General features: G+C 42.2%; 1 protein-coding gene across 1 annotated transcript in view; it reads right to left on the minus strand.

The window, feature by feature from the left end:
- Positions 1-731: 731 nt before the first annotated feature.
- LOC106610026 (neuromedin-K receptor) overlaps positions 732-27,604 on the minus strand; it is a 42,527-nt gene continuing 15,654 nt past the window's right edge. Inside the window, exons 4-5 of the mRNA XM_014209136.3 lie at positions 5,166-5,362; positions 732-3,599 (exon numbers count right to left, since the gene is read on the minus strand). Coding sequence (XP_014064611.1) covers positions 3,293-3,599; positions 5,166-5,362 — 504 coding nt within the window. The 3' untranslated portion in view covers positions 732-3,292. The remainder of the gene's footprint in view (positions 3,600-5,165; positions 5,363-27,604) is intronic.

A 27,604-nucleotide genomic window follows, 5' to 3' on the forward strand; every position in this document is an offset into this window, starting at 1 on the left:
AATAAACTTAATCTGGGTCCATGAAACTGGCCCATAAAATCAAACTTTAGAAGTTATGCAGAAATACTTTGTACCACATGTATAAGCATCACATTACAACTTTTTGTAAGCACTACATGAACATTCATAATATCTTATGCCAATGTTAAATCACTACACAGCATATGTCAACTGGGAGTTTGTTGCATACTGTATGCTGCCATTAGCACTTCGTGTTTGTGAAGCTGTTATGACTGATTACCCTGTGGTATATCCTTATTCAGGGCCCTTTGCAATTAAGTGTTATCAAATCAGTTCATCTGGACAACTGCAAAGCAAAAAGATAGAGGCACTATTAGTTATACATTAAACTTTAACATTGTCTTCAGTAACATAAATATACAATGGACGACTGACATCTCAACAGTTTTTTTTCTTTCCGTATTTTCTTTGTTGTATCAAACCATATCTTAATGAATAACAGCACTATCAAAAACATTGGGATTGAATGATAAATACAGTAGCTAAAACGCATCATGACAACACGTAATGAAATACATGACGCAAATATAGTATTTCTTTACATTCTTTCATAAAGGCTTAAGACATTCTATTGGCATACTAAGGCTGAAGAGAAGCCTGGTGCTAGTGCCAGCACTTGATTTAAACCCTGAAGGATCACACACTCACACACACACACACACATATATGTATATATCACACACACACACACACACACACACACACACACACACACACACACACACACACACACACACACACACACATATATATATACTTATATATATATATACACACACACACACACATACACACACTCACATATATATTATATACATATATATAGTAGGCGCACGCAAGCACACATACACACACCCAGGGAAGAAATACCACCCCTTACTGGAAGTGATGGGATGGCAACCCTCTTTCACTATGGTATCCATCTAATTGATGGCCCAAGGTTTTACCTAACATCTAGATTCTAAACACTGTGGTCATATCCACCTGCACTGTGGATGCACACACACTGTGATCATGAAAACTCTGCTACGTGGGCACACACACAAGCACATCTTAACACCTCATTGTGGGCATTTTGTTCAAAGGTACAGTACTATATGTAAGTACAATGCAGGAGGTGACGCACTTCTCAATGGGAATATGAAGGTAAAAGAAAAGTAGTAGTAAAAACGGTCATCTGCTATTTTAATTCCATTCCACAACAGTTTTTCCTGCAATTGTTTTCTTATTTGATAGCGTGCATAACCACAAAGCTACTCAAACATAGAAAAACATGGATACTGCTTTAAAACATTAGCAGTAAAAAAGATTTACGCTGTACTATGCATTCAGATTCAGATCAATGATGCCGCTTTAAATAAACAATTAGCTAGTTATTTATGTGCAAATTTGTGTAATCGTTAGTTTGCTTTTTTGCCAATGGTGACCTAACGTTGACCATGTAGGAGGAAAAACAACGTGCATACACACTAACACTTAACACGGAAATCACTAAGTGGCTATAGAGGTTACAATTGGGGCATAATGGAGGTATCAGGTATGAAGGTAAGACCCAGATGCAGACACGTCGAATGAACAATAATTTAATATTCCAACAGGGGAAGGCAATAGACAGGTCAAGGCAGGCAGGGGTCAGTAAACCAGAGGTGGGGCAACGGTACCGAGTGGCAGGCAGAATCAGGGTAAGGCAGAGGTCGGTAATCCAGAGAGGGGCAAAGGTACAGGTCGGCAGACAGGCAGGCTCAGGGTCAGGCAGGCGGGCTCGGAGTCAGGACAGGCAAGGGTCAAAAGCACGAGGGCGAGAACAGAGAGACTGGAAAAAGCAGGATCTGAGACATAAAATGCTGGTTGACTTGAACAAACAAGATGAACTGGCAACAGACAGAGAACACAGGTATAAATACACAGGGGATAATGGGGAAGATGGGCGACACCTGGAGGGTGGTGGAGACAATCACAAAGACAGGTGAAACAGATCAGGGTGTGACAGGAGGGATAGATGGGATACTTTGGTCATTCTATACATGATGTAACTACATGACATAAGACTTTGTAGAATCTAGTAGAATCTGTAGTGCTTATGAAGACTATGTATGCCATATGAAGCCTTTATAAATTGTAGTGTGTTTAAACTGGGACCAGTCATTCTATACATTACGTAAGACTACAGCTAAAAACCACTGCTACAAATGGTAACTATGGACACACTACCTAAAGATATAGGTCGCTCCCCAAAATGTATTCTCTCTGGTATCTAGCAGGCATATATCTAAAAGTGCTGTAATTTCTAAATGGTTCACTCGATAGGGATAAATATACCCTCACATTAAAGCTGACAGTCTGCACGTCCAAAGTGCTGGTGTACAGAGCCAAAAACAACAAACAAAATTGTCACTGTCCCAATACTTTTGGAGCTGAGTGTACAAAACATCAAGAACACCTTCCTAACATCCCTGTAGAATGCGTTCGACACCTTGAGACACTAGGTGTCGAACGCATTATACAGGGATGCTGGCCCATGTTGACTCCAATGATTCAAGTTGGCTGGATGTCCTTTGGGTGGTGGACCGTTCTTGATACACACGGGAAACGTTGAGCATGAAAAACCCAGCAGCGTTGCAGTTCTTGACACAAACCAGTGCGCCTGGTAGCTACTATCATACCCCGTTCAAAGGCACTTAAATCTTTTGTCTTGACCATTCACCCTCTGAATGGCACACACACAATCCATGTCTCAATTGTCTCAAGGCTTAAAAATCCTTCTTTAACCTGTCTCCTCCCCTTCATCTACACTGATTGAAGTGGATTTAATAAGGGATCATAGCTTTCAACTGGATTCACCTGGTCATGTCATGGAAAGAGCAGGTGTTCATAATGTTTTGAACACTCAGTAGCCATTGCATTCAGGATGTTACTTGGCCAGGCATTTTTTGTATATTTTTTCGTATGCATGTTTATATACACAGTACACTCAGTATTACAGACCGTACAACAATATGTTATCTGATGGTTATATTTGACAATTAATTCCTGCTTCTCATCTAAAATGTGTTTTTCTGCCGTCTTCTCTGAACTCGTTGAAAAGTGTGTGTTTGCATGTGTGTGTATTGACAGGGACAGCATGTCTTGTATGCATGTTTGCAATGTCTACCTGTTTTTGCATGTACTGTACACAGTATAAGTTACCACTCTATACATGCCTGCGTGTGTGAACACATGCCAGTGTGTTTGCGCATGCCTGACAGTGTTTGTTGCTTTCTCGTATGCCCTCTTAGGAGAAGTCCTCAGCCTCAGCATTGGGGGCGCAGCCTGCCTTAGCCTTGGCCCCGTTCCCATTGCAACCAAGCCCGTTTTCCACTCTAGGGTTGACGTAGCTCTTCTTCCTGGCCTGGTTCTGGTTGTTTGTTCTGTCTACAGGGTCATACACCACTACCACGGCGGTATCCATGCGAGACAAGGTGTACATGCTGCTCTGGCGGGCCGGGTGGAGGCGCGTGGCCCTCAGCTCCAGCTCGTCATAGCTGGACACCTGGACAAAGGGGCACCAGCGGAACGCCTGCTTGAAGCCGGCCCGGAACCTGGGGGGAAGAAGGGGCGAATAGAGAGGGGGGAATGACACACCCCTCTGTGTTCCTATTGGACGAGTTAAAGTAGCACAGTACCTGTGTCACTACGTTTCCAAAACATTTTCCACCTACTGAACACAATCCAGGTTTTCATATGATGATCTGATTTTCATAAGGCAGGAGTAAACAAATGACATACCAATGTATACAGTGCAGTGAGGTTGAAGAGAGAGTTGTATACTGACATAAAACATCAACCGAAAGCACACAGACGAACAAATAAACAATTCAACAGGAAACTAAATCTAAATCGACTGCAACATACACAGCCCTGTGTTCTCCATCAATTTAAAGTCAGCTAATGACCCAGATAATAAACAACAAATACATACTTAATACAGTACATAAATAAATACATCAAATATTTTTTTTTATAATAGAATAGAGTCCTGTCCAGGGGTATACTTCAAGCTACCTCACTCTACCGAAACAGGAGATAGGCTCCTGCCCTACTGGCCATTTTGGCTCGGACAAGGCTTACTTAATAATAGCCAAGAAAGATTTAATGATGTTGTTTTTATATATACACATCATGAAGGGGGCAAAGCAACCACACAGCACATCCTTCTTGAATAGCCCGATTGTGATGATGGTAAGAGTGCTATGTGCTTTAGATAATTGCCTGCGTGTACCTAAGTGCACTGGGGAGCTTCATTCACAAGCTAGCATTCATCAACGCTCAGACTCTGGATTCAGAGCACTGAAGCTCCTTCAAGGGAGGTCTTGCTCTGTATTTAATTTGGTTATGAGATTTCTGAGGCCGGGCAAAGGAAAGACTAAGGCACAGAGCTTGTCTAGATGGATATACAATTGCCATGCTCTTTTCATGGCATTAGGATGAATTGACTATGGAAACACAGCTACGTGTGTGAGTGTTTGTGTGTGTGTACACGAGGTGACGCTGAGAGGGTCTTATAGGACTACACCTGACGTCATACTTCCAGGTTCTGTACCCGCATTGTTCCTGCAGAAAGAATGAGTCACACAGGTACTGAGTGGTTTAAAGAACAATGTTCAAAAAGCATACAATGGTAACCAATTTAAATCACGCTTTGATTTCCAGGTCTCTTCAGCATTTCTTAACGATGTCCTTGAAGTAGCTTTACTTTCAATCCTCAGTCCTAAAATTGTCTTTTTTTTTTGCATTTTCAAGAGTGCATGGAAATCACAAAAGGACATGTTATCGGGATTGCCATGGCCTGGACCTTTGTTGAAGCACGTCTCTTGTGCTGTGTTTGGAGGATTACCGGATATTCAAAGCTTCGACATGCACCTTAGTTGTTTTTCAAGGATTGTTATGAACTTATACAGAGGCAGGCCAACAGCATAAATATAATTTCCATGCCCTTTCCAACCATCGACCATGAAAATATAGCTACATGGGTATGTGTGTGCGTGTGTGTGCACATGTACCTACGTTTGCACGCACTTGTGGGTGTATGTACCTCCGCGCATGCATACCTGTGCCTGCTCCCATTTCTGCTTGCCTGCCTGTGTGCACGTGTGTATTCTCCTTACCTGCTGTTGAGGCAGCAGTAGATGATGGGGTTGTACATGGTGGAGCTCATGGCCAGCCACAACACTGACAGGTAGACCTGCTGGATGGACTTCCACCTCATCAGAGCCCTGATGAGGCCCGTCACGATGAAGTAGACGTGGTACGGCAGCCAGCAGAAGGCGAAGGTCACCACCACGATGATCATCATCTTGACCACCTGAAGGTGAGGGAGGGAGATGGGAGGTGTGAGGGAACATTAGTTCAATTCTTGTTCAACCCCGTGAGGCGAGCTGTCTGGACACTGTGTGGCGTCTGCTGATAAACAGACAAATTCTCCTGCCACTCGATCAGCCAGACAAATGAAGCTAATTAGCCTGTAAAGTGCACTCTGCAGTTACTATTCTGTGGAGAGCAGAGCGAGCTGTCAATCCTTCAATTGGAGAAGGGAAATGAAGCTTTAGCTTGCGGTTTCCTTCTTCCAGTGTGTGTGTGTGCGCTTTAATGAGCCTGGTAGGAGCTCTGACTAGCTGGAGTGTATATGAGTAAACGTATTGTAACGTCCGTTGTTGGAATGAGACCAAGGCGCAGCGTGGGTTGGGTTCATCATACTTTAATATAAAGGGTGAACCAGCAAAAACCAAAACAAGAAGCAACACAACGAACGAACAGTTTCACAGGCTTCTCACAGCAATGCAAAAACAACTTCCCACACCAGACAGGTGGAAAAAGGGCTACCTAAGTATGGCTCCCAATCAGTGACAACGATGTACAGCTGTCCCTGATTGAGAGCCATACCAGGCCAAAACACAGAAATACAAAACATAGATAGGGAACATAGAACGCCCACCCCAACTCATGCCCTGACCAACCAAAATAGAGACATAAAAAGGAACTCTAAGGTCAGGGCGTGACCGGGTGGTCTACAATGATCAAAGATAATAGGCCAGGCTTAGGGAAGAAGTGCATCAGTGAGTGTGTGTCTGCTCTTTGCACTTTTGAAAACTAAATGTATGTTACTGTAGATATAGATATATAAATAAATAAGTGGTGGTTAGATGTCTTGCTTAAATTTTTTTTTTTTTAAACACTCCAGTTCACTGGCCATTTAAAACCTTAATTTTTTCTTCAGGGAGCAACTGGTGACAAAAACAGTTTCTGAAAGACACATCAACAACACAGTTGAAATGGGAAGAAGTGAACTCCAGCTTTCAGTCTCTTATCACCAGTTGGTGGTATTCTATAGTCTGCACTACAATCCCAGAAGTATTTCAGAGGCTGAAGATGTGTCTCAGGGTCGATACTCTTCACAGTAAGGGGTGATCTTTTCTCCAGGTGGGCGTCAGATCCGACAGGCAGGAGATAATAACAGAGCTTCTTAATGTGTGTGTGCGTGCACGCGCATGCGTTTGTGTCCACTGCGGAAAGACTGCTATGATTGCACATCTCTCTCTTCTCCTCAAAAAGGACCTGTGGCCCCGAAGATGAAAGAAACAGAGGCTGACCATTCAGCCTACCGAGAGACTGGCAGGAAAGAGCTTAGCTACCCTTTGAATCCCCAGGACATGGCTTCTCTTCTGAAGAGAGCTTGGATTTGTCCCAAATGGCACCATATTCCCTATATAGTGCGCTACATTTGACCAGAGTTAGGTTAAATAGGTAGCAATTTGGGACAAAACCCTTAGCTTTGCGTAGGTAGACTGCACAATGGTATGGTTGCTAGATGGTGGTAGGAAAATATATGGTCATGCTCAAGGTTGAACGGACTTGTTCAAAAACTGATTAACATCAAGGAAAATCTACACCTAAAGACTTACTGGATCAGTAACTGTACGGTACAAAAGCAGCAATGTCACTGTCAAATTAAAAATAACACTGAAAACTGTTGAATATTGAAAGATAGGTAGATTTCCTGAATAAAGCAATCTTCCCACGTCCTGTAGCATTGTGGATACAGGTAGCGTACACAGTGACAGGTGTGGTCTGTCTGTCTCTGGACGAGCATGGGAAAAGAAGGGCTTTTCATAAAGGCCCAGAAGAGCAAAGTTCAGAGTGCGCCACACGACTGAGCCCAGACAGGCAGAGAGCAAAAAGTGAAGGAAAACCACCCGGAGAGAACTAAAATACAATTTTCCTCATCTCTATTTCTGGCAGCCAATATGGAGTGACGAAAGTTCACGGATGCCTGCACAGTAATTGAAACAAGGCAAGACAATCTTATATTTCTCATGTCCATGACGTGAAATAGTACTTGTTTTCTTTCTGTCCTTGATTGAGCTTGTGTGGCTTGATGGAGCCATTGGAACCAATGCAAACGCTACCCTACCTGGCACTCCCGGCAATGCCAAATCAAACTCTCAAAGCATTTCAGTGAAAACAAATACTATTCAAACCCAGGTCTGGCTGGCATATCAACGGTATTGTACCTAAGGACAGTACATGGAATGTGTTGTTTTCAGTGTATCGTGGAAGGATAAGGAAGCCATACTAGCATTCATAGTAAAATGCCAGTCACTGCCCATGGCTACATGTGGTCATGTCTTATAATAACCAATAGAAACAATGGTCATGTAGTCAACATGTCACAGAAATGTGGTGTCCCAACCCTATTCCCTTTAAAGTGCGCTACTTCTGACCAGTTGAGGACAACAAATGAGACAGTTGATAAGTCAGGGTTTTTAAGTGTTAGTAAGATAAGCGGACAACAGCCATTTTCAATCACTTATCTCAGATACAGGAAAATAATCACATCAGATTTTTCCAGGACAATCGGTCTTTGTAATCTGAAAGAAATGTTACTCCTAGCAAATAACAGCAACACACGCCTTAAAGAAGTGTTTACACTTAAATATCAGGAAATATAGATAGACTCAATTATTTTCTCCTTTTCCATGTCAGTAAGCGGAGATAAAAATGGAGGATGGTTGTTCTCTGACAAGGACAAAGGACATTTACTTGCTAGAGGACACTTGTGGCTAAAATGAATGGACAGCTCAACAAAACAAAAGCCTGTGGCGTGGGAGAAAACCAGAGAGGTCACAGAATGTGTTAGTGACACTACTGCTGGGCTGGTTAGCTGGAGCAATATGGATTCTGTCTGTGTTAAGTGGGTTTAGTTCCCTGTTAATAATCTGTACGCTATGAAAATAAAGAGCTAGGGGATGTATCGACCACTGGGTAAAAAAGACAGACACAGTCACAGCAACAAACACATGCGAGCGCACACTCACAAACACACCAGAATGCATACTAATGTGCACACACACGGACACACACACACACAGCAGCTCAAAACGAAATGGAAAGTACAGTATAACCCAGAACCAGCTGAATGAACCATCATTCATCACAATGACTATCCTAGTAAAAAGCAAATGAACTGGCATCTCGCTCAACACTCGAGCACACACATTGAAGAGCAGGGGAGCTAGAGACTCAAAAACAAGTGAGGATAAATGCAACCTAAAAGCCTGCGTAGCTATCAAGAATGGATCAGGTATGCATTCATTCAAAGGGAGAGCAGTGGGACATATTTACTCATAAGTGCCACTCGCTGTAGGGTGGCAGGGAAGGAGCGATGGGTGCCGCAGAAAGAGTAACTGATTAGGTACAGTGAGGGAAAAAAGTATTTGATCCCCTGCTGATTTTGTACGTTTTCCCACTGACAAAGAAATGATCAGTCTACAATTTTAATAGTAGGTTTATTTGAACAGTGAGAGACAGAATAACAACAAAAAAATCCAGAAAAACGCATGTAAAAAATGTTATAAGATGATTTGCATTTTAATGAGGGAAATAAGTATTTGACCCCTCTGCAAAACATGACTTAGTACTTGGTGGCAAAACCCTTGTTGGCAATCACAGAGGTCAGACATTTCTTGTAGTTGGCCACCAGGTTTGCACACATCTCAGGAGGGATTTTGTCCCACTCCTCTTTGCAGATCTTCTCCATGTCAAGACTGTCGTAGGAAGAAGAGGACCAAATTGCAGCGTGTGTCGTTCCACATTTTATTTATACTGTGGAAACTATGCAATACATAAATACACTGAATGAAAAAAAAAAACGTGACACAGAGATGAACACATACATATCTCAAAATTAATCACCCACAAAACCCAGGTAGAAAAACCCCTACTAAAGTATGATCTCCAATTAGAGACAACGAGGACCTGCTGCCTCTAATTGGAGATCATCCCAAACAAACCAACATAGAAATACAAAAACTAGAACCTAACAACATAGAAATAGAACACATAGAATACCCCCCCCTGTCACGCCCTGACCTACTCTACCATAAAAAATAACAGGTTACCATGGTCAGGACGTGACAGTACCCCCCCCAAAGGTGCAGACTCCGAATGCAACTAAAAAAACAAAACAAAAAGGGAGGGTAGGGAGGGTAACCAGTGTCTATGGCGGCTCTGGTGCAGTATCCAGAACCTTATCATCCAGCGCATCCTCCAGTAGAGGAGGCGGCTCTGGTTCGGGGCGTAACCCCCGCTCCGCCCGCTGATCCCTCTGCTTCTGTGCCACTGGACCGTAGATCATTGCCGGAGGTTCTGGGCTGCAGGCCGCCGCTCGAGGTTCTGGGCTGCAGGCCATCGCTGAAGACTCTGGGCTGCAGGCCTTCGCTGAAGACTCTGGGCTGCAGGCCTTCGCTGAAGACTCTGGGCTGCAGGCCGTCGCTGAAGACTCTGGGCTGCAGGCCATCGCTGAAGACTCTGGGCTGCAGGCCGTCTCAGGAGGTTCAGGGCTGCAGGCCGTCTCAGGAGGTTCCGGGCTGCAGGCCGTCTCAGGAGGTTCCGGGCTGCAGGCCGTCTCAGGAGGTTCAGGGCTGCAGGCCGTCTCAGGAGGTTCAGGGCTGCAGGCCGTCTCAGGAGGTTCCGGGCTGCAGGCCGTCTCAGGAGGTTCCGGACTGCAGGCCGTCTCAGGAGGTTCCGGACTGGGAACTGTCGCCGGAAGCTCTGGACTGGGAATGCACACTGGAGGCCTGATGCGTGGAGCTGGCACAGGTGACGCCAGACTAGTAACACACACTTCAGGGCAAGTGCGGGGAGCAGGAACGGGACACCCCGGACTGGGCAGGCGCACTGGAGGCCTGATGCGTGGGGCTAGCATAGGTGGCGCCAGACTGGTAACACGCACCTCATGGCAAGTGCGAGGAGCAGGAACAGGGCATACCAGGCTGGATAGACTGGAGGCCGGGTACATGGGGCAGGCACAGGATATACAGGACCGTGGAGGCGGAATGGAGGTGTCGTGTCTTTGGGGGTACCATTAAACTGAAGATATGTTTATTAATTAGCTCCCTGTAATTATTATCACGCGATTAAACTGATTAATCGTTTAATTGTAATTAACTAGGAGGTCGGGGCACCAAGGAGAATATTCAGATTACAAAGCTATAATTTTCCTAATATAACTTTCCTATACTATAATATTATATTCTATTATAGTATAGGCCGATTATCTCCTAGTTTAAATGGTGTATTTACCTCTAGTCCAGTCTCATTCCAAAACGTCGTAAATTGTTGTATCTGCACGAACCCAGTCTTTACTAAAATCATCCATACATCAATTGTCTTAAAATCATTTATTTACTACACTAAGTAATTAACAGAAAAACATACAAACAGTAATTATCGTCAACAAAGGATTGGTATCGGAATGTGCCCTTGTGGGCTAAACAGGCTGGTCGGCCTGTTGAACAATGGGTCATAAATGGTCAGCTGAGAAGTTTACACAGAGTTCATTAACAATTGACAATTGAAGGCTCACTCATTCGGGAACAATTGCAATCAATATATATATTTACGCTCAGTGTGTCGTTCTGATTCTTGTTGGAGAGTAGTTCTGTTGGGGAGTTTTGTCCGCGTTCTCTCTCTCTCTCTCTCGGTTAGAATGGATCTTTCAGAGCGACATTCATTAATGTCGTCATAGAATGGTTGTTTCGTTGGTCTTCCCGTTCGATGATATAATTTACTTAGCTGCAGACTAATAATTAATATCAAAGACTTGTTCTTATTCTGTCGGTATCAATAGTCTAAAAGTTAACCACGTGGTATGGTTCACTTCAGTAGAGTACTTGGATGGTCAAACCTCTGGCCATAGAGTGTAGGCCTGGTCTGGAGAAATGTGTTTTATAGTGCCCATCGAACAGGCTGGTCAAATGACGCCTGGTCCTGTATATGTCCCTGGGGCGTGCCTATGACTGAGTTAGATTTGGTTACAGAAATACAATTCTATCACATTACATCAGTACATAGCATCTCAATGTCTTACAAAAGCTTTATCCTTATCAATACATTCCATACACCCATATGAGGCAAGTCTTAAACTGAGTCTATTATATAAACAGTTTTATGGTAATATGGCTATATTGTCTCTTCTGAGTATCACAAAATGGTACCGAGCGGATCAGTTCGTAGCTGGGTTCTTCACCAATCTTCCATACCTTCTCCAGCACACCCATGTTGCTCGGTTCTCCAATTCTATGAGTTGGAAGAATTTCCTTTGTCTCTCTATGAAACATGGGGTAGGAGATTCTCCTCAGAGGTTTTTTTTACAACCCTGGGTTGGGGGGAAGGTAGGTTGGGTGATGGTACGAAGGGGAGGGGGTCAACTGTCCTTCCTGTACCCAAAGAGGCCAACGTCATGACAGAGGTCTCGAGCGTAGAGCTGGCACAACCCGTCCTGGCTGGAGGCTTACTTTCGTCCGGCAAACGCGGGGCGCGGGCACAGGATGCACTGGGCTGTGAGTACACACTGGTGACACAGTGCGCAGTGCCGGCGCAGGATATCCTGGACCGAGAAGGTGAACTGGAGACCAGGAGCGCTGAGCTGGCACCACACTTCCTGGCTGAATGCTCAACGTAGCACGGCAAATGTGGGGCACGGGCACAGATCGCACCGGGCTGTGAATGCGCACTGGCGACATAGTGCGCATCACCGCATAACATGTTGCTTGCTTCTTCACTCGCTCCCCATGGTAAGCACAGGGAGTTGGCTCAGGTCTCCACCCTGACTCTGCCAAACTCCCCGTGTGCCCCCCCCAAAAGAAATTGGGGGTGCCTCTCGTGCTTCCGTCTTTTCCGTGCTAGTTCCTCGTAATGTTGCCATTCTGCTCTCGCTGCCTCCACCTGTTCCCATGGGAGGCGATCCCATCCAGCCTGGATCTCCTCCCACGTCCAGGATCCCTTTCCATTCAAAATGTCATCCCAGGTCCACTCCTGATCACGCTGCATGGTCCTTTGGTGGTGGGTGATTCTGTCACGACTGTCGTAGGAAGAAGAGGACCAAAGTGCAGCGTGTGTCGTTCCACATTTTATTTATACTGTGGAAACTATGCAATACATAAATACACTGAATGAAAACAACAACAAACCGTGATGCAGAGATGAACACATAGATGAACACAACTCAAAATGAATCACCCACAAAACCCAGGTAGAAAAACCCCTACTTAAGTATGATCTCCAATTAGAGACAACGAGGACCTGCTGCCTCTAATTGGAGATCATCCCAAACAAACCAACATAGAAATACAAAAACTAGAACCTAACAACATAGAAATAGAACACATAGAATAAACCCCCCTGTCACGCCCTGACCTACTCTACCATAGAAAATAACAGCTTACCATGGACAGGATGTGACACTCCAAGTCATTAAGGTTTCGAGGCTGACGTTTGGCAACTCGAACCTTCAGCTCCCTCCACAGATTTTCTATGGAATTAAGGTCTGGCTAGGCCACTCCTGGACCTTAATGTGCTTCTTCTTCAGCCACTCCTTTGTTGCCTTGGCCGTGTGTTTTGGGTCATTGTCATGCTGGAATACCCATCCACGACCCATTTTCAATGCCCTGGCTGACGGAAGGAGGTTCTCACCCAAGATTTGACGGTACATGGCCCCGTCCATCGTCCCTTTGATGCGGTGAAGTTGTCCTGTCTCCTTATCAGAAAAACACCCCCAAAGCATAATGTTTCCACCTCCATGTTTGACGGTGGGGATGGTGTTCTTGGGGTCATAGGCAGCATTCCTCCTCCTCCAAACACGGCGAGTTGAGTTGATGCCAAAGAGCTCCATTTTGGTCTCATCTGACCACAACACTTTCACCCAGTTGTCCTCTGAATCATTCAGATGTTCATTGGCAAACTTCAGACGGGCATGTATATGTGCTTTCTTGAGCAGGGGGACCTTGCGGGCGCTGCAGGATTTCAGTCCTTCACGGCGTAGTGTGTTACCAATTGTTTTCTTGGTGACTATGGTCCCAGCTGCCTTGAGATCATTGACAAGATCCTCCCGTGTAGTTCTGGGCTGATTCCACACCGTTCTCATGATCATTGCAACTCCACGAGGTGAGATCTTGCATGGAGCCCCAGGCCGAGGGAGATTGACAGTTATTTTGTGTTGTCACCTTCTCACCAAGCTGCTTGGCGATGGTCTTGTAGCCCATTCCAGCCTTGTGTAGGTCTACAATCTTGTCCCTGACATCCTTGGAGAGCTCTTTGGTCGTGGCCATGGTGGAGAGTTTGGAATCTGGTTGATTGATTGCTTCTGTGGACAGGTAACAAGCTGAGATTAGGAGCACTCCCTTTAAGAGTGTGCTCCTAATCTCAGTTTGTTACCTGTATAAAAGACACCTGGGAGCCAGAAATCTTTCTGATTGAGAGGGGGTCAAATAGTTATTTCCCTCATTAAAATGCAAATCAATTTATAACATTTTTGACATGCGTTTTTCTGGATTTTTGTTGTTATTCTGTCTCTCACTGTTCAAATATACCTACCATTAAAATTATAGACTGATAATTTCTTTGTCAGTGGGCAAATGTACAAAATCAGCAGGGGATCAAATACTTTTTTCCCTCACTGTAGGTGATGAGGTGGGTTGATTATGCCACATTTTTGCACTCCCCATTTACACAATCTGAAGGAACCGCCTGTTGTCAGCAATCATTAGTGTTGGTGGTGACTCGGTTACCCATGACCCCTTGCAGGCACGCACACACACACACACACACACACACACACTCCCCCACACAGGGTTTTGACGACCTGGTGGTTTTGGTTTTTCTCTCTGCTTGACCTGGGTTCAAATAGTATTTGTTTACTTTCAAATAGAGCATTTCAGGTGCACTTGTTTGAGCTTGAGCCTTATTCAATGGAACCAATGAAGTAGTCCCAAACACCGCCAATCTCATGGCACTCCAACTATGATTCAACCAGTATGTGCCCAGTGGGTTTCGTTTCTTCTAATGGCCTCTCGCTGCCTCCGGAACTCAGATGAAAATGTTCAGAAATAGTGTTTAATGGTCCGTTTTCCCATGCAATTCTCTCTGAAAAAAAAAGACTGGTTTTAGGGTCCACTGATTGTGAGGTAAAACACAAACCTCATCACTGTAAGCTGGGTAAGTTAAAGGGTGTTTTTAAACCTCAAAAGGAGTCTCTGTTGAGATAAGCACTTCCCAGGCCATCGGTTATGTACAGTTTAGAAAACTCTTAGGAGAGGAATGTTCAGTGCAGTCCATTTTCATGTTTTTCTTTCCTTTGCATATAAGAACTAAGATAGTGGTTATTAAATTAAGAAAATAAATGGCCAACTCATTCCCTGAGGTCTTCAATAGCATTTGACCGATTTTGTCTTTTTGGTTTTAAAGGCTCATTTGTTCAAAGAAAAAAAAAATGTACTGAAAAATGCTCTTTCAAAAACATACAGTCGTATGAAAAGGTTTGGGCACCCCTCTGAGGCTGCATAATAATGTATTCTGTCATCACAGAAAATGATCATTTTCTAATAAAAGCAGAGTACTGGGGTATTGTCCAGACAAAGATTTTTAGTGCAGCAATATTAAGCTGTTTGAAATTAAATCAGATGTGAAAAATAGGCTATGCAAAAATTTGGGCACCCTTGTCATTCTGTTGATTTGAATACCTGTAACTACTTAGCACTGATTAATTGGAACACACAATTGGTTTGGTGAGCTCATTAAGCCTTGAACTTCATAGACAAGTGCATCCAATCATGAGAAAAGGTATTTAAGGTGGCCAATTGCAAGTTGTTGTTCTCTTTGACTCTCCTCTGAAGAGTGGCAACATGGGGGCCTCAAAACAACTCTCAAATGACCTGAAAACAAAGATTGTTCAACATTATGGTTTAGAGGAAGGCTACAAAAAGCTATCGCAGAGATGTAAGCTGTCAGGTCCACTGTGAGGAACATAGTGTGGAAATGGAAGACCACAGGCACAGTTCTTGTTAAGGCCAGAAGTGGCAGGCTAAGTAAAATATCGGAGAGGCAAAGGCGAAGGATAGTGATAACGGTCAAAAACAGCCCACAGACCACCTCCAAAGACCTACAACATCCTCTTCCTGCAGATGGTGTCACTGTGCATCGTTCAACAATTCAGCACACTTTGCACAAGGAGAAGCTGTATGGGAGAGTGATGCGGAAGAAGCCTTTTCTGCACACACGCCACAAACAGAGTCGCTTGAGGTATGCAAACGCACATTTGGACAAGCCAGCTTCATTTCATAACAAGGGACGTTATGCATGGCGGCAAAAGAACACAGCATTCCAAGAAAAACACTTGCTACCCACAGTAAAATTTGGTGGGGGTTCCATCATTCTGTGGGGCTGTGTGGCAAGTGCCGGTACTGGGAATCTTGTTAAAGTTGAGGGTCGCATGGATTCCACTCAATATCAGCAGATTCTTGGGAATAATGTTGAAGACCTGAATATCATTGAGAATCTGTGGGATGATTTGAAGCGGGCTGTCCATGCTCTGCAACCATCAAACCTAACTGAACTGGAGATGTTTTGTAAGGAGGAATGGTCCAAAATACCTTCGTCCAGAATCCAGACACTCATTAGACGCTATAGGAAGCATCTAGAGGCTGTTATTTTAGCAAAAGGAGGCTCTACTAAATATTGATGTGATTTTTCTATTGGGGTGCCCAAATTTATGCACCTGTCTAATTTTGTTTTGATGCATATTGCACATTTTCTGTTAATCCAATAAACCTCATTTCACTACTGAAATATTACTGTGTCCATCAGTTATTTGATAGATCAAAATGAAATTGCTGATCCAAACACCCAATTATTTATAAATGGAAATCATGGAAATTGTCAGGGGTGCCCAAACTTTTTCATACGACTGTATATGCAACTGATGTGAAAGACTGTAGAGTACTTTCTGCTCTTCGAGTGACTTTTTGACAGACATTTATGAATGTGGCATGCTGATTACAGCTTCAAGCAAATAGAAGAAAAAAAGCATAGTCTAGAAAAACATACTGTATGTCAAACAAATGTACTGTTTTTAATGTGGGATCAATTAATTTCCAAGACAAGTCCTGGTGAGGACATGAAATCCTTCAAAAGCCCAAAACAAATACTTTATATTTAATTCACCCTGGCTCAACCCAAAGAAGCTACAAATACTTTGAATTCAGTCCTAGAGAACACCTACTGATTTGAATATACATACAGTCTACTCAAATAACCAGAGAATATACGAATACATATTTATACACCCAGAAGCTACACTAAATAAAGTGTCTATCCTTTTTTAATTCCTATTATTGTCAATATTACGCCCTCAAGACCTCACATTTCACAATAACCACGTGGACGCAGGTAAAAAAATGAACGAAAAAAAACATCTGTTGATTTAAACTAACTCCGGGGGAGAAACCTTGTGTTATAAATACTGAATGTTAATGATCATTTACATTTGTATAATGGTTATTTAATTATTCAGTAAGCAAGCTGAACGGTCTTGGTTAGACTAAAGGAAAACCGGATTATGTAGAGCAACTGACAATGAGAGAGAAATAGCGAGAGAAAAAAAGAGATACAGAAAGAGCATTTAAAGGTTTTGTGGTGGAAGCATCATGTTATGGGTATGCTTATCACCGGCAAAGTGATTTTCAGGATCAAAAGGAAAATGAAAGGAGCAAAGCCCAGGGAAACAGTTAGAGGAAACCCTGCCTCAGACTTCTGAATACCTAATCCTGGAATAGTTGTGTTTTTCAGTGGAACAATCACATACATCTTTATGCCAAAAACACACCAGAATGGCTTTCCAAGAGGTGTTGAGTGCTCCTAAATGATCCAGCCTCAAACCTGACTTAAATCTGCCTGAAAATCTGAGACAAGGCTGGACTATTGCTGTCCGGTTTTTATGTATTCAACCTTTATTTAACTAGGCAAGTCAGTTATGATTCCCAACCAAATGTACTCAGCAATGTTAACAAAACAATGGATATATGTAGGGTTGCACATTTTGGGGAATATTCAGAAGTGGAAACATTCCGTGGGAATATATGGGAATTAATGGAAATATGTGTAAATTAATACCATTTAAATGTAGATGTTTTTTGCATTGGATATATATACCATATATGGAGACAGAAACATAAACCTTTTACCTTATCATAAGTGGACATAATTGCAAATGATTAAATCCTTCCAATATATATTTTTTTAAATATATGTAGTTATTGCATCTCCATCCCAAAGCCCTTGCTTGAAAGTGTACTTCGCCAGAATGCCAAGAACCTTGCCCTCATCCAGGCCAAGGTGGCAAGACACAGTAGTGATGACATCATAGGCCTTGATGATCTCTGCACCAGACACGATGCTCTTGCCAGCATACTTGGGGTCCAACATGTACGCTGCAAAGTGTATGGGCTTCAGGCAGAAGTCTTCACGCTTTTTGATGTATTTCAGAACTGCAGTTTCCTCTGCTTGGAGCAACAGTGAAGTGGGCAGTACGGATGTATTCTCTTCCATCTGCAAGCAGAGTCTGAACATCAGACAGGATGGCATTGTCTCCCTCAATCCATACCACTCTCTCCCAAAATACATCATCCAGGAGGATCCTCTTGATGGGGCTGTCCATATTGGCAGACTGTGATATGGCCATTTCTTGGAGAGACTCCTTCCCTCCAGGAGACTGTCAAACACGATGACAACACCACCCCAACGGGTGTTGCTGGGCAGCTTCAATGTGGTGCTCTTATTCTTCTCACTTTGCTTGGTGAGGTAGATTGCTGCTATAACTTGATGGCCCTTCACATACCTAACCATTTCCATGGCTCTCCTGTAGAGTGAATCCATTGTTTTCAGTGCCATGATGTCCTTGAGGAGCAGATTCAATGCATGAGTAGCACAGCCAATGTGTGTGATGTGTGGGTAGGACTCCTCCACTTTAGACCAAGCAGCCTTCATGTTCGCAGCATTGTCTGTCACCAGTGCAAATACCTTCTGCGGTCCAAGGTCATTGATGACTGACTTCAGTTCATCTGAAATGTAGAGACCGGTGTGTCTGTTGTCCCTTGTCTCTGTGCTCTCGTAGAATACTGGTTGAGGGGTGGAGATGATGTAGTTAATTATTCCTTGCCCACTAACATTCAACCACCCATCAGAGATGATTGCAATACAGTCTGCTTTCTCTATGATTTGCTTGACCTTCACTTGAACTCTGTATCCAGCAAATGAGTAGATCAAGCATGTCTGGTTGGAGGGGTGTATGCTGGGTGAAGAACATTCAGAAATCTCTTCCAATACACATTGCCTGTGAGCATCAGAGGTGAACCAGTTGCATACACAGCTCGAGCAAGACATTCATCAGCATTTCTCTGACTATGTTCCTCCATTGTGTCAAATAAAAACTTCTGATTCCAGGAGGACCATGAGCTGTTCATATCGATAAGGTGTCCGATTGATCATTTTCGCCTTGAATAGAAGTAGAGGGACTTTTGTCAGAGGTTGCTTGTTGTTAGCGCTGAGGGAACTTTATGCACTTGGTCAGATGATTCTGCATCTTTGTTGCATTCTTTACATATGATTTGGCACAGTATTTGCAAATGTACACAGCTTTTCCTGTTACATTAGCTGCAGTGAAATGTCTCCACACATCAGATAGTGCCCGTGGCATTATCCTGTAAAGATAAGAAGAAAAAAAATAACAAAAAAACATTCCATGTACAGATAAATTGTTAAGCAGTTAGATTAAACAACTCCTTTGTAAGATAAATGTTATAAAATGAAACATGTATGGAAACAGGTGAATTAACACTCCTCAGCAGGCTCAAGCAAGCTAAAACCCACATGGTAGCAAAAAGTAACTAGCAGACATTGTTAGCAAGTTAGAAATTATTTAAACACACTTTGCTGTAGGCTACTAGAAAGCATGTAGTCCTTGGCTCAAACAGTGTAGTAGTGTGGGCTCAATAGCATCTCATTAGTGTGCAAGATCTTGAGAATCAGCTGTACATGTGATGGAAGAACGCACTGTGCATGCAGAGGGTTGCAATACCATTGAATTGGGGATAGTTTAACCAAAATATGCCACAAGACCTAGAGTTGCCATGTGTATCCCACAAAAAAAGTTCACTGTTATAAGCTAACTTTCTTGATGAATTTAAGCAAAATTCCCCAAATTCCCGAGCTTAACATCTCATGGAAATATTCCAGAAATTTACCGGAAGTTTCCGACCCTTTGTAACCCTAGATATACGTTGTGCAAAGTTGGTAGAAAGGCAGCAAAATGTGAAGACTGTGCAACGGGTGTTTAGACTTTCGCTAGGCACATTATATAGAGAATAGGGTACCATTTGGAATACAGGAACATTCAGACTAGGAGGATTACCCCTGCTGCTCCTGCCCGCTTATCTGCCCAGTTTAGAAAGAGCCTGTGTATCACACGTGTGTCTACCATGGGGATTAAGAAACAGTCTTATTGGATTTTTTTTAAAGGCAAAAATCCAGGTCTCCCCAGGTAATCCATCTATCCACCACCCACAAGTCAATAGCAACATGCATCCAACCTCTTTCGAATCCTGCGTCGCTGACAGACACTGAATCGATGATGCTTCGAGCGATTCCACTTTATACCCAGATGGGGTAATGGATTCACAGGTGTCATTACGAGGCATTTCTCCAATGCCTAATGTCATTTTTCCCAGATTTTGTGTGTATGCCACCAGACAGGGACCAAATATAACCTGGAGTACCAGGCCTGGTCTGCACAGCGGAGGTTCAAGCAACAAAAGGAAATGTGAGCCTCCTCCAACATCATTTCAGTTGAATGGAGATAATAATGATGAATGTCAGGGAATTATGGCTTTTATAGCTATTCAATGCTTCCTGACACACTTCCGACTTGACCTGTGCTCATGTGAATAATAACCTGTCCATCTCACCTGGCGGAGAAAGATCAACTAGGCTGCTGGTGACCCGAGATTAGTATTTCATTCACTGTATATACCGTTCACCTTTCTCATGGCCTCGCGATGGCATGCCCCTAAAAATACATCAGAAGAAATCTGACTTTAAAGCCTTTCAAACAAAGGCCCACAACAAAATGGTTTGCCACATGGTTTGCTATGTAACTGATGGATGATCAACAAAAATATGACAGAGTGGGCCAGTTATACTTGAATTTTGAAGTATTTCTGTACACTGAACAAAAATATATACGCAACATGCAACAATTGCAAAGATTTTACTGAGTTACAGTTCATATAAGGATATCAGTCAATTTAAATTGTAACGGTCTTCGTCGTCCTCGGATGAAGGGGAAGAGAAATCAGACCAAAATGCAGTGTGGTAAGTGTTCGTCATTTTAATGTACAACTGAACACTAAAGCAACAAGCAAAACAAAAGAACAACCAAACAGTTCCGTCAGGTGCAAAACACTAAACAGAAAATATCTACCCACAAAACCCAAAGGAAAAACAGGCTGCCTAAGTATGACTCCCAATCAGCGACAATGATGTACAGGCCAAATCAAAGAAATACAAAAACATTGAAAAAAGGACATAGAATGCCCACCCAAATCACACCCTGACCAAACCTAAATAGAGACAAAAAAAAGGCTCTCAGGTCAGGGCGTGACAGTACCCTTAACCCGTTTCTCTCCAATATTCTCTTAATTCTGAGATATTTGGATTACATTTTCATGATCTATACAGGGACCCAGGCAGAACTTTTGGAATTCCATGCATATCTAAACTCTATGAATGAACACCTTCACTTTCCCATTAACTATGACCTATCACAAATCAGTTCTTGATGTGATGGTTATTAAGGACAAACACTCCCTCGCTACAAATCTCTATAGGAAACCTACAGACAGGAATACCCTCCTTAGATGTGACAGCTTTATTCCACGTCCACTTATTAAAAGTCTCCCTATAAGTCAATTCAGTCGTATCAGAAGAATATGCAGCTCTGATGCCTCTTATTAGAAACAGACCACGGACCTCAACACAAAGATTTAAGGAAAGGGGGTACAAAGACAATTGGGTAAAACATGCCAATGATTGTTTTGAAGGACTAACACAGATGGAAAGCCTTCAACCAAAAGTCAAAGAAAAAGCAGAACATGTCCCATTATGCTTTACCCAATACTCACCATTGGGGAAGTCATTTAAAAGGGCATCATCAGGAAGTACTGGTACATTATTGCTACTGACCCACAATTGAAACCCATTTTTAAATATCCCCCATGTATGGTCTTTAAAACACCCCCAAACGTGAGAGATATTGTGGTTAAATCTGCGAAAAGGGAAACTTTCTTGGACAAGGTTCCGGAGGGTAATTACAAATATGGCCAATGTGCTCAATGCAGCTCATTTACCCACCCCCACACAGGACAAAGATTTAAGATCAAGGGCCTGATTACCTGCATGTCCACCAATGTTATTTACAAGTTGCAATGTCCTTGTGGTCTGTCTTACATAGGGAAAACCCGTAGAAGCCTTAAGACACGGATCAGTGAGCACCGCAGGAATATACAGACAGGAGAAAAAATAATTTAAAAATAAGTTTTATATATATATATAAAATCTGGTTACTGATCATTTGTACAAGCTGGACATCCTATTAGTTCTCTGAGATACATTGGAATAGAAATGGTCAAGATGTCCTGCAGGGGAGGGGACGTTTAGAAGAAACTTCTTCAAAGGGAATCTTTCTGGATCCACAGGCTCAACACACTGTCTCCTCTTGGCCTTAACGAGGAGTTTGACATGAAACCATTTTTATAGTTTCAATATGTCCAAATTGGTGTTTTAAAAAAAAATCATAATTGAATATTGTATGTGTAAGTATTTTACTGTAAATATTGATCACAGTCCCTGTGTATGATCATATATTTTGATACATTGAATGTTAATATTGTGAAACTATGTTATACATTTTTGTACCTCCTGTTTCAGGAAGTGATGTCACTGAGTACAGCCATATATATATATATATATATATATATATATATATATATATATATATATATATATAGGACCTTCCACCTGGCATATGGATGCCTGATGAAGACCTAAAGGTCGAAACGTTGTTATAAATAAATATCACCTGGGAGCATGAGCAGCGGTGTGCAGCGTTTTCCTTTCTGTTTTCCATGAGTTTGCCTGCAACTCCAGCACCTGTAGAAAGTGCCTGGATGTTTGTCAGCTTTTGTACAGTCAGCAGTTCACTCACCAAGTAGACTGCTGGGAAGACAGGCAGCACTAAAAGTAGATGGCCCTATCTAGCAAAAAGACAGTACCAGGCAACAATATATAAAGACAAAAATTATACTTATCAATTCTGGAGATCTCAGGAGTCCTCTAGCTAGAGAATTACACGGAATAGAGGAATAGGAGGAGACTTTTAGAGGGCGCCAGTTCAATTCTAGAAGTGTTTTAAGCCAAAGAACATCCACAGTCCCTATTGATCACCACCATGGTTACACCCACAATTTTTCATTTCTCAGGCATTTGCCTTACAGTACCTTAAGCTTGTAAAGATAGTCTGTACGCATCAAATTAATTCAGATGATGAAAATACAGTGCTCTCAACTCCTCAAACAAATGTTAATTTATTTTGGAAAACAGGATAATAAGAAACTTAGAGGAAAACAGGCTCAGTGTGGGCTCAGTGCTAGGCTCAGTGTGGGCTGACAGAGCAGAACAGTGCCTGAGGCCACCAACTCCCTACTCAGACTGTCTCTGAGCACCTAATCGTATCTGAACCCCATTCACCTGGGCCCGTATTTATAAAGCGCCTCAGAGTTGAAGTGCTGATCTTATACTTTTTAAAAACGCTCAAACCGGTGTGATTATAATGCTTATTTAAAACGTCCGGTTTCGATTGACGCAACAGTCAGCATTAAAGCTGGCCACTTTTTTTCAAACATTTTGCACAAACATAGTCCTAACAAAGTTATGTCCTGAATGTGACCAGTTTATTTTGGATGCAATGTTCAGGAGTAGTAATCGAAAGTAATCCAACGATGGGTAGTTTATGCGAGCCGCCAGATAAGAGGAGACAAGATGAGCTTGGTGAGACAAATGGTGCCGAAGGAGATGGCTGCCGTTTTATGGGCTCTTAATAACCTCTTGACGGTCGCCTAGGATAGGGGGCGCCACAGCGCATTTTGAAAAAAATTCGTGCCCATTTTAAACGGCCTACTACTCAAACTCAGAAGCTAGGATATGCATATAATTAATACTTGTGGATAGAAAACACCCTAAAGTTTCTAAAACTGTTTGAATGGTGTCTGTGAGTATAACAGAACTCATATGGCAGTCAAAACCCCGAGACAGATCGAAACAGGAAGTGGAATTCTGAATTGCGGACTCAACTTCATCACGTTGCCTATTAATCACACCGTGAGCTATGGTTCATTGAGCACTTCCTATTGCTTCCACTAGATGTCCCCAGTCTTTACAAAGTGATTTGAGTCTCCTACTGTGAAAACTGACAGAATGACACGCTGTGGAACGTGGTCACACGGAGAGGGCCATCACCATTATGACGCCGGCGCCCCTGGCTACCCTCCCCTTTCGAAACGTTTATAAAGACAATGCAATCGTCCCCCTTGAATCTTGTTGGAGCTCTGGTTGAAAAAGGCCCTAAAGATTTATGTTATACAATGTTTGACATGTTTGAACAAACCTAAATAAGAAAAAAATGCATTTTGTTGAAAGAGTAGCCCCGCGCACGTCGGAACTTTTGGTGCAGCCTTCAGAACGCGCTAACAACAACAAGCTAATGGAACATAAAGGATGAACTTTTTCGAACGAAAATACATTTGTTGTGGACCTGGGATTCCTGGAAGTGCCTAAGGATGAAGATAATCAAAGGTAAGGGATTATTGACAATAGTATACAAGACTAGACTTGATATGCGATTGTTCCAAGATGGCGCTGACCTGTATTGCTAGCCTATTGTTCTGAGTATCGCATCCCCTTTTATCGCAAAGTGTGATTACCCAGTAAAGTTATTTTTAAATCTGGCATTACATGTGCTTTCAAGAGATATTCATCTATAAATCTTAGAATGACAATATTACATTTTAAAAATGTTTTCGAATAGTAATTTAGTAAATTGTAGCGCTGTTTCATCGGATGCATTTGAGGGAAAATAGTTAGTCAACGTTACGCACCGATGTAAAATGCTGTTTTTATATATAAATATGAACTTTATCGAACAAAAGAATGCATGTATTGTGTAACATGATGTCCTAGGTGTGTCATCTGATGACGATTGTCAAAGGTTAGTGCTGCATTTAGCTGTTTTTTGGTTATTTGTGATGCATGTGGTTGGTCGGAAAATAGCTATGTGGCTACTTTTACGATATACTCCTCTAACATAATCTAATGTTTTGCTTTTGCTGTAAAGCCTTTTTGAAATCGGACAACGTGGTTCGATTCAGGAGAGGTGTATCTATAAAACGATATAATTTGAAAAAAAATAAAAAAAATAAAAATTATTAAATTTTGTTATGCTAATGGCGATAGGATTTTTCGCTGGATGTCCGTCCCGCGAGGCCGCACAGGGGTTAACGAATTGTGCGATTGTGTGTTTTGTCACGTTCTGTGTTATGACGTGCCCTGGGGGGAGGATCATGGCCCTCTCTCTACAGTTTTATGACTTAACGACAGGTTGTAAATTCCTGGAAGGGACACTCTCCCCCTTTGGACATGCAGTATTGAGAGAGAACAAAGGACTTCACTTGGCCAAACTCCTAAATCCCCAAAACGGGAGAATTAAACAATATTTATACTTTTGAGAATGTTGGAATGGTCTGTGGACACTTAAGGGACAGTTATGACGAGTGTGTTTATTTTGATGATCCGAGCTGACAAGGTAAAAATCTGTCGTTCTGCCCCTGAACAAGGCAGTTAACCCACTGTTCCTAGGCCATCATTGAAAATAAGAATTTGTTCTTAACTGACTTGCCTAGTTAAATAAAAAGGTAAAAAAAAATTAAAATGGACAGGAAACACACATAACGGTATCTCTTAAAGGTGTACATTTCCCAGCAGTCAGGTTTACATCTAAATATTGTGAAACCCATGTGATTAAACATTAAACTATTTGTGAAAAGATGTAATGTGACATTAACCTTCTAAATGATTTAATATAGGTTTTCATATAAAGTTAACCAAGTCAGTAACCACGCCCACGAGAGCATAGACATTACGTCGGCGTCATGGACCGCCCTTTTCTACTGAAATGTATAAAACCGCCGTTGACGAAATTTACATTTCATGCCAAAGAGACCCACGGTAAGCCGGATGTCTCGAATGTTCAAGACCACGGTGTAAGCTAAGGTTGCAAATGGTTAAACTCAGACTATCGATCACTACAGAATAAGAGCAAATCTTAGATTTATAATTAATAGTCTGCAGCTAGAAATTACATAAGTCTAGAACGAGAATACCGACAACCGCCGAAGCATCTATTCTATGAGAACATTTCCAAATGGTACACTAAGGTTTCCATTCTAACCACCTCCACCACGAAAGACATCGTGACTTCTGGGAAAGTGAGCCAGAGACTCTAATGAACCCTATAGGACGATTGAGGATTGTAACAGAGAGACAACAAGACATACTCGTAAATATGTAAATTGCAATTTATTTTCGAATGAGCGGTCGTTCACGTAAAGTATTCATTTCTATGAGCGTAGTTATCAGCTATGAGTTTCCCGCTCTTGAGTGGTCCACACCCCCTTCCCTTTGTCTACCAAGCCGTCATATCGGCTTAGCCCACTAGGAACTTTCCTATCATTGTTAGTAACCAATATCTACTGTTTGTTTGTTATGTATTTCTGTGATTATTTAGTTAGTAAATAAATAATTAAGCCAATTTGTGTATTGCTGATTCATTATGGAAACTAGGGTTCGTGCAGATAACCAATAACTTTTACAATGTCTGGAATGAGACTAATGAGGTAACAATTAATAATTCATTAAATAGAAGACTAATTGATCAGATAAAATATCTGAAGAGTTATATTCTGAAAATTATTACTTTGTAATCAACATTTTCCGTGGTGCCCCAACTTCCTAGTTAATTAAAGTTGACATGATTAGTTTAATCATGTAATAATAATTACACATAGAGAATTGAATTGATAGAATAAGTCATCACATTTAATGATAGTCCAGACACGACATTTGTAACTTATTTTGAACATAATGTTTCTGCCACCAACTCTTATGACCGAAAAGAGATTCTGGATATCAGGACAGTGATTACGCACCTCTTACTGGATGAAGATTTTTTCTTTAACCTGTTAGGGCTAGGGGGCAGTATTGACACGGCTGGATAAAAAACATACCCGATTTAATCTGGTTACCACTCCTACCCAGTAACTAGAATATGCATATACTTATTACATATGGATAGAAAACACCCTAAATTTTCTAAAACTGTTTGAATGGTGTCTGTGAGTATAACAGAACTCAAATGGCAGGTCAAAACCTGAGAGATTCCTTTACAGGAAGTGGCCTGTCTGACCATTTCTTGAACTTCTTTTCCATCTCTATCATTTACTAAGGATCTCTGCTCTAACGTGACACTTCCCACGTCGTCCATAGGCGCTCAGAGCCCGGGAAAAAACAGAATGTCGTCATTCCAGCCCCAGGCTGAAACACATTATCGCCTTTCTCAAGTGGCCGATCAAGGGACACTGGGCTTATGCGCGTGACCCCGACCGCCCCCGCCTTTGGGATTTTTTCCTCTGTTTGCCGAAAAGGAGATTCCCTGTTGGAATATTATCGCTTTTCTACGAGAAAAATGTCGTAAAAATTGATTTTAAACAGCGGTTGACATGCTTCGAAGTACGGTAATGGAATATTTAGAATTTTATTGTCACGAATTGCGCCATGCGCGCGACACTTCTTTACTATTTCGGATAGTGTCTGGAACGCACGAACAAAACGCCGCTATTCGGATATAACGATGGATTATTTTGGACCAAACCAACATTTGTTATTAAAGTAGCAGTCCTGGGTGTGCATTCTGACGAAGACAACAAAAGGTAATCAAACTTTTATAATAGTAAATATGATTATGGTGAGTGCTAAACTTGCCGGGTGTCTAAATAGCGAGCCCGTGATGCCTGGGCTATGTACTTAGAATATTGCAAAATGTGCTTTCACC

Source organism: Salmo salar, chromosome 08 (genome assembly GCF_965601325.2).
Source record: "Salmo salar chromosome 08, fSalSal1, whole genome shotgun sequence".
In the NCBI taxonomy this organism is placed as follows: Eukaryota; Metazoa; Chordata; class Actinopteri; order Salmoniformes; family Salmonidae; genus Salmo; species Salmo salar.